The sequence below is a fragment of the Pinus tabuliformis genome, chromosome Q (genome assembly GCF_031772625.1).
Source record: "Pinus tabuliformis cultivar Carrire ecotype Pingquan chromosome Q, CPIR1, whole genome shotgun sequence".
Taxonomy (NCBI): domain Eukaryota; kingdom Viridiplantae; phylum Streptophyta; class Pinopsida; order Pinales; family Pinaceae; genus Pinus; species Pinus tabuliformis.
In genome coordinates this window covers 246,564,432-246,579,071 of record NC_142296.1, presented here as the reverse complement: position 1 = coordinate 246,579,071, position 14,640 = coordinate 246,564,432, and the positions used below count along the sequence as shown (strand labels likewise).

General features: G+C 39.1%; 1 protein-coding gene across 3 annotated transcripts in view; it reads right to left on the bottom strand.

The window, feature by feature from the left end:
- The window catches only part of LOC149219109 (uncharacterized), a 174,009-nt gene that overhangs the window by 30,040 nt on the left and 129,329 nt on the right, over window positions 1-14,640 (bottom strand). For all 3 annotated transcript variants that reach the window (XR_016249215.1, XM_089384266.1, XM_089384267.1), the window contains exon 8: window positions 4,957-5,169. Coding sequence is in view for 2 of the 3 variants with exons in the window: in XM_089384266.1 (XP_089240392.1) it covers window positions 4,957-5,169 (213 nt within the window). In the remaining variant the exon portion in view is untranslated. The remainder of the gene's footprint in view (window positions 1-4,956; window positions 5,170-14,640) is intronic.

Here is a 14,640-nt window from a genome sequence, read left to right as displayed (position 1 = left end):
GCAAAGCAATGCAGAAAGGAAAATCAACATAAGGTGACTAAAAGGAGCAAGTGACAAGGTCTTGGAAGCATGATAAAGTCAAGGGTCTGGTGTTTGGAATTTATCAATGAAGGCTTCAATAAGAGAAATTTAAAGAAGGGCTTTCCTCTCTAGGAGAGATAGGTTTTGCCCTGGCGAAGAGCCAACATCTTGTGTTCTTGTCTCTTGTGTTTTGGTAACAGTTAGATGAAGTAAGAGAACATACAATAATAATAAGAAGAAGAAGATCGCGTTAACAAGAAAAGTAAAAGTACTTCACAAATTGTTATCATGCTAAGAAGAATCTCATTAACTACATTAGCCCTAGATTCTTCAACACGACCTCCCACTGTAGATCTGAAATTCTGGCTCACGGCTACTGCTGTTGCTTCTACTAGAGACTTTGATCTAACTCGAATAGCCTTCTCTTCCTCTTCACTAGCCTTCCCTTGAGACTTAGGGCTAATGAGATGCCCTAATTGACCTTCGCTTGCCTTTCCTTCTTTCTTTCCTTCAAGATCGAACTAGTGATAGAGCCAGCGCAGAAACCCTAGCTTCGACTTTCACAAGGGAGATAAATCTAGCCCAAGCACTTCGACTTCCACTTCTTCATACCCTCTTCTTCGACCTCTTTCTTCCTCTTCTTTGCATGAGTGAATGTGTCTAATGGAGGACGAGTTCCTCTCTATATATAGGCTCTTTTAAGGATGGACGTGGCTCTTCATGTAGGACGACTTGACATCTCCTTAGGCCGACTTGATCTTGGAGGTATTTCGATACTTTAAAGACAAAATAAATTTTTCTTTACAAAATACAATGCGCCCATAGGGTCTTCAATATATGACAATGACTCTTATACCTACCTAGGATAAACCCTAGAAGCACTCAATGGGTGCTTGACCTATAAAATAAAAGAACTTGTGCATGAAACCCATGCTCCAATAATAATAATAATTTCTTTTCATTTTATTATTTATAAGAGTACATTTCATACTATGAAGACCAAACCTAGTTATACATTTTTCAACAGATATTTTCGATATTCTATGTGTGAAGGAGGGATTCTATTTATTCCATGACTAAATGATAAATTCATGTTGAAATCTTGCTCTGTTATAGCATGCAAAACTGTTGTCTTTGAAGACTCTAAGGATACTCTAAATGTGCATTCCTTATATTTAATTTCTTCCCTCACAAGTAAAATAGTTAGGATTTTAAAAATGGATGCCCTACTCATGCCCCCTTGCTCCATAAAAACCTCTTCATGAAATTTTAGCCCTAGAAGACTTCTTTAAGCCCATTTAGGATAATGCAATAATCATTATTTTGTTCATCATCCATAAATTTCATTAAATTTCTTTTTCTTACCTTGTTCCTAGATGTTAACGGTTAGCTGTTAGTGTTTTAGGGTAAAATATTGCATAAAAGTGAATTTGTGTCAGATGTTTATGGCTAACAAATTACGAATTACATCAATAAATCACACAAAAGCAAAATCTCGCATTATGCAAGTTAATCCTTCCTAATTAGGGCTAACATCATCATTGTTTGTTGTTCATGCATTTTGTTCAGCCCTAGTTAAGTGACCCTAAGCCTAGGTGTTTGTTGGAAGGTTTTTGTTCTTTTTTATTGATTATCCTTGAAAGGCCTTTTCTTTGGCCGCTATATGACATTGTGCACCCTATTATTGCAAATCAATCAAACCCTAACTTATAACAACCATATCTTTGGTCTACTAATTGAGTACTTGGACGGTGGCATAGACTATCTAGGCCTTTCTAGGCTTTGGAGTGCTCTATCCCATATTATAAACCTCTCATATATCACCTCGAGCCATAGTAGTTGATTATACTTTAGGTGATTTAGGAAAGCCTCCCTTGTGGTAAAATACCACAAAAGAGCAAGAGAAAGGTCACTGAGGTGACACTAACAATCCTTTTTCTTGTTTCCATAAGGTCTGGTTCCACCTAGTGTGGTTTTGCACTAGGCCTGCTAGATTTTACAGCAACAATCCCTAATGATGATAATCTCACTTAATCTTAAGGGGTATGGTTTATGTGGTCCATTACTCATGCAATAGAGATACATTGGAGAATGAATTGACACCTATCCAACACCATTCGGAGGATGTTTTGCCCAGTATTGAGAGCAGAGATGACCATGCAGCCCTAGTGTTACCCACCTGAGATAAACGTTGGGCCTTGAGGAGTCTCCACATGGTCGTACCCCCCTTTTGCGCCTTTAGATGTTGAAACATTGTACCAAGAAGCCAAGGCATTGGCTTATTTCATGATGTGCCTAGATGGACCCAGGATGCCCTCAAGATGGCCTTGACCACATTTGATGCATAGTGTTGAAAATTGTATAGATTGGAGATCACTAAGATGGCATGGTAGGGCTAGCGCATCATGTCTAGATGCCAACGCTTGCTTCAAATCTTGCCACGTCATCCCCACATGTCCTAAAAGGGTGATGTGAGCCATGTTGGAGATGATATCATGGTGGAGGAGATGTTATTTGGAGATATGCCTATGCACTTTGATGATTACCTTAGCGTGAGGAACACTCACGGACCACCTTATCACTAACTTGATGGATATTGTCTATTCTAAGAGGGTGAAATCATGTTGGAGGGGATATTGCCAATATCAGCATCAACTAATTAGTAAATTATAGTCTTTAAATTCCTTCTTGCATCCTGATTTGAGATCTAATAAAGGGAATTACTTGAAAATTTATGACATTCAAATCTATCATAGCATGCACTTCACATCTTCAATATAGTGAAGATCAGCCACTTCTTGAGTAAATATTACATGCTGCTCCTAACATGCAATATGTATTAAAGTGTGGGATATCAATTTCTCCATACCCATTGTAACAATTGCAGAGAGAACAAAAACTTGGTGTCTGACAAATAATCAACTTTTTGACAAATTGACATGATAGTTGTGATCTTTGTAGATAGCACTTAAAAAGCAGTACAACATGTCTCTAAATATGTTCATTACCTAGTTTTGGCACTCACTTGAGCTCACCTAAGACACTCATTTCATGCACAAGAAATGAAGTCCTAGTGCGAATGACCAAGGAAAAAGAAAAGTCCCAAATAAACTCACTATTAAAATGCTACTGAGCAAATGGAACATCCACTGTCTCAGAACATGATCCCAATTTCAAAAGATGTAAATATTAAAAGCAGACTTCTCCCAAACCAACCTTTTGAAAAAAATGAGCATAATGTTGAAAATTGTATAGATTGGGAGGTTCTCCTACAAGCCTTGGGTGCTATGTTTGAGAGGGGAAAACCCACAAAATGCTACTGAGCAAATGGAACATCCACTGTCTCAGAACATGATCCCAATTTCAAAAGATGTGAATATTAAAAGCAGACTTCTCCCAAACCAACCTTTTGAAATAAATGAGCATAGTGTTGAAAATTGTATAGATTTGGAGGTCCTCCTACAAGCCTTGGGTGCTACGTTTGTGAGGAGAAAACCCACAAAATGGAGTGTTGTGGGCAAAGTACCCAAGTTTGGGATTTTCAAATTTTGACCCAAAGTTGTGGGCTTAGAACCCAAGTTAATTATTATTATATTCTAATTAGATGTTGAGGAGGCTCGTAATGGATAAATAGTGCTCCAAAGGCACCAATTAGCAAGCTATAAATAAGAGGCCAAAGGAGTGACCACATCACAAGCTGAAAGGACACATCTTGTGGAGAACAAGAAACCCTAGAAGGAAGCCGCAACCTTAGAGAGAAAGCCGCAGCCAAAGAAAAGGAGGATGAGCCGTGCTTTGTTCTGTTTTGGAAGGCCGAGTTGGAGTTCTATCTATCCTGTAGAGGCCGAGGGTTCTGGGAGGGTTCTGTGTGCTGGACGCTGAGTAAAACTGCTGGTTAAGGACTATCTGCTTGAAGAAAAAGGAACGACAGCCTGTGGAAGGATCTGTTCTGTAGTGGAGAAGCTGCCAAGGGTATCGATGGCTGGCTGCAGATGCCTAAGAAGCTAGGCCACAGAGATAGACTGTGCCCTAGTCTGGGATGCAGTCAAGGAGGGGCCTGGACAGAGGCTGGACAGGGATAACAGACCAGGGCGAGGTCAATTAAGATGAGGCTGAGGCTGCCAGGAGTTAGCTGGAGTAAAGACAGAGCAGACCGTGCTGTAAAGGAAGCAGCTCAGCAGTCTCGAGCAGTGGGGAGCAAGCTTTGAAGGTTGATAAAGGGCTACAGTGAAGCCTGTTAGCCAAAGGAGGGGCTAACAGCAAGCTGTAACAGTGCTGGTTTAGTACAGTAGACTAAATGAGAAGCCTACCTGTAAGCAGCAAATGGACAGAGGAAAAAAGGAGCTCATCTCTATGTGAACATTTGAATTTTGGAGGCAAAGCGCAGCCAGGAACAGTGGGCAAAGAGGACTGAAAGGGCTGCTTGTCAAAGACCACAAACAGCAAGTTGAGTACTCAGATGAGGGTCTGAAGGATAAGACCTCAGCCCTAGTTGTAACAGTCAAAGAACAGATTGTATTTTGTTGTACTCTAGCATTTGTATCAGGGTTTCTAAAGGGCCATGATCCCTGGTATGGGAGCCCTATGAATTTCTTATTGATGGACTGACAAGGAATGTTTTGGGCCATATATCCTGTGTACTATTGTTTGATTTCACTGTCGTATATTTCGCTGCGAAAAGTTGTTCATTGTTGAGCACTGCTAGTGTGTTTATGTGCTAGTCTAGTCATAGACCAGACCTAGGGTACAAGGGAAATTTCAATACATAGATTAGCAAAATTATGAAACTCTCAAAGAAAACACAACTACCAGGTAAACTCAACAAAATGAATGCCAAAATATGAACAGAAGACAATAGAAGAAAGCCAAGAATATCAAACCATGGAATAAGTTATAAGGAAGAGAAACTGAAGAGAAGCATGGTTGCCAACTGACCCCAAATTCAGCATTGACAAGAGCTTGAACAAAATCCATCAGCTGGATCTTTGCCCATTGATAACACCTATCTTTATCAGTTGACTTTGGTGAATATCTCCAAGGAACTCCATGCCTCAATCTACTTTCTTGAACTCTCTCACAACAGATATCTACAGCAAATTTCTTCAAAAGCTCCAATGCTGCTTCCATAGCTGGATTTACAAGAGTTACCTGCCAATAAAGTCTTCTAAGAGTCAATTGAGAAAAGACATCAAACTTCTCATTTAATGCTACTCACATAGTTTAAGTAAAAAAAAAAAAAAAAAATCCAGAAGTTAAATGCTTCTCCTTTAATAATATACCTTCTATCAACTGAAGAATCAAATTTATATTGCAAAGGTATTTAGAACACCAGAACTCACATTATAAAAATTGCTGTGTGCATATAAGGAAGCTACTTAGATTTTAGGATTCTTTAGGACGTGAAAATATCCCAAAGTAACCATATGCCTGAAAAGGTACATTTATTTCTTCAGTAATTCAACTATTGCCAGTGGTCTTCAAGGCGGTGACAGAAGATGGAAAATCCAGGGAATCTCCCTGAACCCCCAACCTCCATTGCTAATTTTTTGTAACTCATCCAATGTAGATAAAATTAGTTGAGGTTTGATTATCTTGCACTCTATTGCAATGCAAAGTAAAGCTACATTATAACTAACACATGAGCAATAAACAGCCTGTTAATTTTGGGTTAACATGTTCTTTGCTTAGGTTAGTTATTTCATTCAACCATATGCCCACTAAACCGTTAGCAATCACATTAAACATTATATGACAGTAACTAACAAAAGAATATAAATGATAAATGTTGAAGACAAGCCAAAGACAGAAGAACATGAGAATATGGCTCAAGCCAAGTAAAAACCCCATAATGGGAAAAACCCTTGATCAATTCTTCTTATTATTATAAACAAATGTTCAGAGAGAGAGAGAGAGAGAATGCAATAAAGAGTCAAGATTGACTAACCAATAGAACATCCAGAGACACATCCCTTAGATCAATAGATGACCCAATCATAATAGAAATACTGAGGCAGTAATACAGCTGACGAGGATATGCCATTTCTGTACTAGCCCTTGCTGCTCCAGGTTAGGGCTTGTGATATACAGCCCTTGTAAACACATCCACAGCATCCTACTGCTGTGGCTTCTCTTGAAGTCACTATGTCCTTCTAGAGCTTAATCCAACCCATAAACAAACCTGAATACCAACCAACTGCCATGAAGAAGGGTCTGCGGTTAACCAGAGATTATGTTCATCCTTTTGACCCTCTGATTAGCATGATAAAGCCTGCAGCTAGCATGAGGTAGACTCCTAGAGATTGTGGCCAGCCAAAGAGAGGGTTTTCACACCACATAACCCTCCTAATATCTGCGGTCATCTTCCAGGATAGCTCGGATCTGAAGGAGGAGGTAAAAGGAGCCCAGAACAGTATTCATATAAGCCCAAACATTCTTTTAGTAGATTCAGCCTCCAGCCTAGGGAACCCAGCTCATTAGGCAGCCCAATCAAAACATTAAACAGTCCCATCCTCCTTCGCTGGAGCTAACCTTCTATGTGCGGCCATTTTAGAGAGATATGTTGTTGTGTTATGATGTGTGGGAGCACTTCAATATATACTATTCGATGGGGTCAAGAGACGTGACCATTGGGCTTGATGAGCCGACACATAGGTGAGGCCGACCTTAATAATTTGCATGTGAGAAAACAAAAATTCAAAATCACACTTCCGCTCGTCCAAATGAGACAATCTTTATATCGTTTTTGGTCCTCTCGAAAAGAGGAATTTAATGGCATAAAGATCTTCCCCAAAGGAGTTGTCCAAAGTGGAATTTGGCCCTAGTTGCCAACTTTAACACTCACTCTCAATTAAGGAGAATTCCAGCTGCCAATGCCATCCTGTCGTCATGAACCATCTTTGTATCTCATCTCTGCTCTTCTCTATTGAACACCGATATGAATAATAAAGAAAAATCGATTGAGAGTGAGTCACAAGATCAGTCCACATAACCAAAGGGTGAACTCCAATCGGACTTGATCCCAAGTAATCAAGTTGAAGAAACATCATTCATCCTAGACTACTTAGGGACTGCGGCAGTACACAATGCATCCATCAATAGTGCTATGGTACCAAACCACTTTTCCCAACTCATTGGCTAGATGAGAGGTACTTCGCATGTGTTCTAGACTACATGGATAGGATGATGCAAGAACATCAACAGGGAAAGAATATAACACATCCTGCTCACAATCACATGTGGGGAAAGGAAAAACCACATCCTACAAACACATGTCATAACCATATATAGGGAAATGATGAATCATATCCTAAAATGCATGCAAATCACCAAGAGTAGGGAAAGGATGAACCACGTCCTACATGCATGCCAACCAACAATAGTAGGAAGGATCCTACACATGGGGAAAGGATGAACCACATCCCACTGACATGTCAACCACATATCATAGGGAATGAGAATCCTACAGGTGGGGAAAGGATGAACCACGTCCCACCGACATGTCCACAAGCAGATGCTTGAATGGATCTCTCACTAGGGTATCTGCAGGAGAAGGTGAACCACTCATCCTAAGCATATTTCATCAACAGTAGGGGAAGGTTAACCACTCATCCTACACGTGTCATCAATTGTAGGAGAAGGTGAACCACTCACCCTACACACATGTCATTTGTTATAGGGGAAGGTGAACCACTCACTCTGTATACCGCACACCTATAGGGGAAGGTGAACCACTCACCCTATGGTTGCTCATAGCTCAAAGAAGTACCCCAGGCCCCCAGGAGCTCCCAGAGCTCAATGTTCAACCAAGACCCTTATAGTAGGGTCTTTCCAGGACTCCCAACCTCTCTCTGAAGGAAGTTAAACCTGTCCTTACCAAGGGGATTTTGAAAGGATGTTGATAACCTACACATCCATCCTGCAATGACGGAGCTAGATTGCTTCCCACTCAGCCATATCCCAAATAAAGCAGTACCTGATGTTTCCAACAACACTAAAATGACTTACAGTCACAGAAGAGCTTTCTCAAATGTCTTCATAATAAGAAATGTTTGCTGCTTTATTCATTCAGACTCAATGGTGCTCCTAGAGAAGCAGACTTCAGTCTTTGATTTATTTACGAAGTAAAGGGGTGGTCCTAAGAGATCCAGCACCTATATATGCTCTTTCCATTCACCATACTTCCAGTCCAGCAATCCTTAGTAGCACAAATCTTAATGAGCAGCTATCCAATATATGAGGCATAACCACAAGTTGTCTTAAAATCTCCCTAGAATGACATGACTGATCAGGTGTTTATCAAGAACACCAGGGTCCATAAGTTGTCTATATCCCAATCAGCAACTTTTCTATCTTATCAGACCTCTAAGTTCAGAATCAAAGCTTGGTCCTTCACCTTGATTTCTAAGAGTCAACTCCCTCTGAATATCGGGAGAGTAACCTTGCATTAATCATAACCATTGAGCCATCTGCACCCTGTTATTGATCCATCATACTCAGCTGATATGACTTGCTTTCCATGAAAGCAAGATCATCAGGAGCTCCCTCTGAAGTCTTGTTCTGGAGGGTTATCAAGCACTTCTCATATGGGAGAAACAGACTTTTAGGAAGCTTCAAAGAGAAATTCTAAAACCTTTCTTCACCCAGGAAGAAGAAATCTGCTCATGAGATTATCTCAATATAACTGTGATACTTTATTACTAGATGACAGCTATCAGCATATCAGCTTGGCCAATATATCTATGAGAAATCAAGATGCTAAAATTGTGCTTAGGTCATGCACTTTCATCAAGGTACCTTTGTTTGCATGTTGATAGATACAGAGAGATGTTACAAGTTGTTCTTTAAGTATGAGGACTTCAAGTGAGCTGCACTCCTTATCATAAGTTGCAACTGACAGATTCCTGTAGCTTCACAGTAGATGACCTTTAATAAAAATAGATTATCCAAAGTTTACATCTGTCTTGTTCACAATTTCGTTTGTGAACAAGACTATAACACGGTCATCAACATATCTACTGAACTTATAATGATATCATACATGAAGTTGGACTGAGAAGAGAGCATAGATGATGCTGAGTTGCATTCGCTGAGATGTCATACATGGGGTAGTGCTACACATAGTAGAACTGATGCTGCGTAAGAATCTTTACAGCGTTGTATCCTTGTAGGTATTCTATCCTTGTAGGTCTTTATACTTTCAGGAAGACCATTCCTATTTGAGATTAAGCTTTTCATCGGGAGGATTGATTCTGGAATCAGATGCTTTCACTTCTTGATGTTTGTAATAATTCATTGTCCTGGGTCTTCTAGACTCCTTTTTCTTTATGAATGCAATCAGGAAGATTGTGCTTCTTCCTTTATTTGATTTTTGAAGAGGACCAGAGAAATAGATGTCTGAGATCAACTTAGATCAGACTTTTCATATATCAGAGACTTGCTAAAATAATGACATCTGGACTGTCATATCAATACTTATTCTAATTCTGACTGATTGTATGTCTGACTGCAAGTCTGATGCCATTCCTACCTCACGCAAAAGTCATACATTATCTGATGTAACTAGAAATGCCTGAGGATGAGTTCCTTGATGCTTGATCTCTCTAACACTGCTTCAGATGTTAGGCATTCATTTTAAGATCTGATACTTCTTGTCTAATTTGAAGATTGATCTTTTACCTTAAACACCCTTATTTGATCCGTAACTCTGATGCTGGAGCAGTCATTTGATAAAGTGTTCAGTCAACCATTCTCAAATAGATCAAGGACATACAACAATGGATATTGTCATATACATATACTGCCATGTAGATGTATTTCAAGGTCATTGTTAATCGCACATGCATCAAGGTCAAAGATTAATGCTGTCATACTCAACTCACTATAACATGTGTTGCGTACTCATTATGCGGGCTACAGAAAATATTGTGCGACCTCTATATGGAATATGAGCCAAGACAAGTCACTACAAAGTAAACTATAGAACTAACCACTATGTAATGTCAAAAATATACCATCACTGAAATTAGAATACATATATGCGGTCGCTGTAGAGGTACCTTAATATTGAGACCACTGTAGTGATACCATAGTAGAATGAGCAAATATATATCGATGCTTCTAGAGAGATGCAAGTGTGCACACAATTATTTTGATGTCACTATTGAAAGCCATAAACGAACCACTGTAATATTGTGAGCATAGTTGAGTTTCATCTCAGTGTAATTTCGATCCACGACATAGAGAGCAATATCCATCGATGTTATGTTAAAACATTACTGCAGTCTATTGAAGTCATGTGGTCCATTGTGGATCATAGTGTATCCATGCCGTTTGTAATAAGAACACGTCACTAGGTTCCATAGGTCGGCTCTTTATTTCTCTGATCAAACTATATATATATATATGTATAGCCTTAGAACTGTGATACACGATCTCATCTTCTATGGCACTGTATAAGTCTGAAGAAGGAATCTCGGCTTCTTTTCTTCGAGTCTTAAGCTTTAAGTCAAGCTTTCGAAATATACCAATAACGTGAGCTTGAGGGGGTCTCGGCTCCTTTTGTAACTTCAGTATGAGACTCCCAACTAGGCCTTAATCAACTTGAATTCTTTATCAGAAGGGCTACTCCTGAGAGACCATAAGCTCGGTCACCCACAGATGTATACAATGCTCGGATTTCAGAGGTGGTACAGAATTTGGACTGCTTGAGAAACTCCATAAATGATGGGACCCTTTGTTGACTTTGTCAAGAGATTGTTCACCCTTTCAAGTGCTCCAAGCTCTGAGGTAGTTTAGAGGATTTGGTAATCTCAAACTTCATATTATGTGCCCAGAACTGCGTTTTTCTAATCATGATATCTGAAACATGTTTTTTCTTTTTTGTAACTTTCATTCCTTATCCACATATCTGCGGTCTGGTCACTGTGATTAGGCTTGCAGAAGTGCCCAGAATTGTAAGCTCCTTCATCTAGTAACTCGGTCCTGGATAACCTGACTTTTCCTTTGAAATTGTAGCAAATTCATATATCAGAATTTAGAAAGCTTCATTATCTCATATTGTCTGATCCTTTGAGGAGGAAGGAGGCCATGAAGACTTGTCAACATTTCTTAGAGATTGCTTTCCCTCTTTCTTGGGCTTGTCCTCAACCTAGCTCCAATACCATGTTAATCTTGGGTTAACATGTTCTTTGCTTGGGTTAATTATTTCATTCAACCATATGCCCACTAAACCATTAGCAATCACATTAAACATTATATGACAGTAACTAATGAAAGAACATAAATGATAAATGCTGAAGACAAGCCAAGATAGAAGAACACGAGAATATGGCTCAAGCTAGGGAAAAACCCCATAATGGGGAAAACCCATGATCAATTGTTCTTATCATTATAATCAAATATTTAGAGAGAGAGAGAGAGTCAAGATTGACTTGCCAATAGAACATCCAGAGACACATCCCTTGACCCAATCATAATAGAAATACTGAGGCAGTAATACAGCTGAGGAGGATATGCCATTTCTGTACTAGCCCTTGCTCCAGGTTAGGGCTTGTGACATACAGCCCTTGTAAACACATCCACAGCATCCTACTGCTGTGGCTTCTCTTGAAGTCACTCTGTCCTTCTAGAGCTTAATCCAATCCATAAACAAACCTGAATACCAACCAACTGCCATGAAGAAGGGTCTGCGGTTAACCAGAGATTATGATCATCTATTTGACCCTCTGATTAGCATGATAAAGCCTGCGGCTAGCATGAGGTAGACTCCTAGAGATTATGGCCTACCAAAGAGAGGATTTTCACACCACATAACCCTCCTAATGTCTGTTGTCATCTTCCAGGATAGCTCGGATCTAAAGTAGAAGGTAAAAGGAGCCCAGAACAGTATTCATATAAGCCCAAACATTCCTTTAGTAGATTCGGCCTCTAGCCTAGGGAACCCAGCTCATTACGCAGCCCAATCAAAACGTCAAACAGTGCCATCCTCCTTCGCTGGAGCTAACCTTCTATCTGTGGCCATTTCAGAGAGAGAGATATGTTGTTGTGTTATGATGTGTGGGAGCACTTTTATATATACTATTCGATGGGGTCAAGAGACGTGACCATTGGGCTTGATGAGCCGACATAAAGGTGAGGCGGACCTTAATAATTTGCATGTGAGAAAACAAAATTCAAAATCACACTTCTGCTCATCCAAATGAGACAATCTTTATATCGATTTTGGTCCTCTCGAAAAGAGGAATTTAAGGCCATAATTATCTTCCCCAAAGGAGCTGTCCAAAGTGGAATTTGACCCTAGTTGCCAATTTTAACACAGCCTCCAGAGCTAACCTGAACCTAATCACAGAAAATGCCCCTTTGTTCATGTATCTGCTTGTGAATAAGTGATGTAAAGAACATTCTATATCAACCATTGCCGTTGTCATTTCCAAACATCTTTTGCAAAAGATACATTATGGTGACCATATGCATATCTTTTGCAGAAGATACATTATGGTGACCATATGTATATCTTTTGCAGAAGATGTATTCATGCATATATACTTAACTAATAATCATCTGCATGTAGAGACTGGCCATAGGGACAAGCACAGACTGTTTCATAGATGAATTCCAAGTTTAAATAATGCAAACATTTAGCAAATTCAGTCATATGAATGAATGATTTTCTAACAGATGAATGAAAATGATGAGTTTGAAAATATACATCAACAAAATTAACCAATCCTAACACTAAACATGTGTACCTTCGTCAAAATTTTAATAAAAGCATAGAGTGGTCATTGACATATTAAGCTCTTTTATGTAATGCATAAAAATTCTTCACTATACAAGAGACAAATGCAAATAGACTTAGAAAACAGTGTCATGAAAGCCAAAGTTACTAGAATCAGAACCAGCTGAGGGTCAGACCAGTACAAAAACCAGCCTGTGAACAGACTTATGAACCAGCAATGTTATCAGAACCAGACAGAATCCAGCCAAACTGGCCAGTCCAACCGGTTCTGTGGCCATACAGGTCCTATTGAAGGCTCTGAACTGGAAAAGGCTGGTAGTGTATGTGAGCAGTCATAAATGTCAAAGCCAGCCAGTTCCATACAGAACAGTACTGCTGGCAATGGGGACCACTTGAACTTAAATTTTTTAGAAGTCAATAAACTAAAAAAATAAAACATTAGATGTAACAACCCTAGACACCCCAATGCCATTTGAAGAAGTCCCAACCCTCCATTTGACTCAAGCAATTAGCACAATTCTTACTTTAGAACCCTAGAGGCTATTTAGAGCCTCTTTAGGACTCTACAGTTCTTACTTATTAGCTTCTTCTTGTATTATTATGTTATTCTTATCATCAAACAGCTACCAAAACAAGATCAACAGTACACAAGAACTAATGTTGCACGAAGCGGGGACGTGGAAGCGTCACTTCCCAAAAATCTAGGAAGCAAAGCATCTACTATATATATATATATATATATATATATATATATATATATATATATATATATATAAAAAAAACATCCAAAATACCAAATTAGTTGTAGAAGATATGGAAGCATGCATATTTGTACATAAATCAAGATAGATATGGCATACATTGTACATTAATGATTAATTATTCGAGCATCAACCATCTAGAATCTACATTTTTCTCCTCTTGTCTAGCCTTTGCCTCTACCTCGATTGTCTAGGGATATTAGTCAACATTGCCCAATTTTGATCAGACTACCTAATCCAAGCCTTAAAATATGTTAGAAAAAGCTTAACATGCTTGATCGATGATTTTGACTTGATTGAAAGGTAATTTTTTGCTGAGGGCATGACAAAGGAGTTCAACAATTAACACCATCAACACTAGGGTACATATAGGGCTTGGTGCTCTTGATTAAATGCTAATCACATACCCATACATGATATAATCTAATGAAATGCCACAATCCCATTGATCCTAAATTCCTGAAAATTGTTAAGTCTGTTGAATTTTGAATAGGATATGAAATTCTATTTTCTCCATATGAAGTCTGATGAGGCTAGAACCACTCTCAAACATCCCAAGTCATTTCATGGTAATGTTAAAAATTTAAGTAAAAGGATGAAAACACTGGGTCTTCAGACAACTTGATACAGTTGGTGTTATCACAATGTATCGTTGTAGGATTCATTGGTCCTTCAAACAAATCGAACAGCAACTTCCTCAACCAAACAGCTTCTCTGCTTACTTCACAGGTTGCAATATATTCAGCCTCAACACTACTTAAAGCAATTGATTCTTGCTTTCTGCTCATCCATGAGACCATGGAGGATCCCAAACTAAAACATCCTCCAATAGTGCTTCTTCCATCCTGCTCATTGCCTCCCCAGTCAGAATCTGTATATCCAATCAAGTGGACATCATTCCTCTTATCATACTTCAAGCAATAGTGGATTGTTCCTTGCAGATATCTCAGTATATGCTTGGTTGTTATCCAATGATCATGCTTTGGTTCAACTTGGAACTGACTGAGAATATTTACTGCAAAACATATGTCTGGTCGAGTATTCACCAAGTACATCAGCGAGCCAATCAATTGTCTATACTTGGTCGGATCCACTGGGCTTGATTTGGAACTTCTTAGCCTC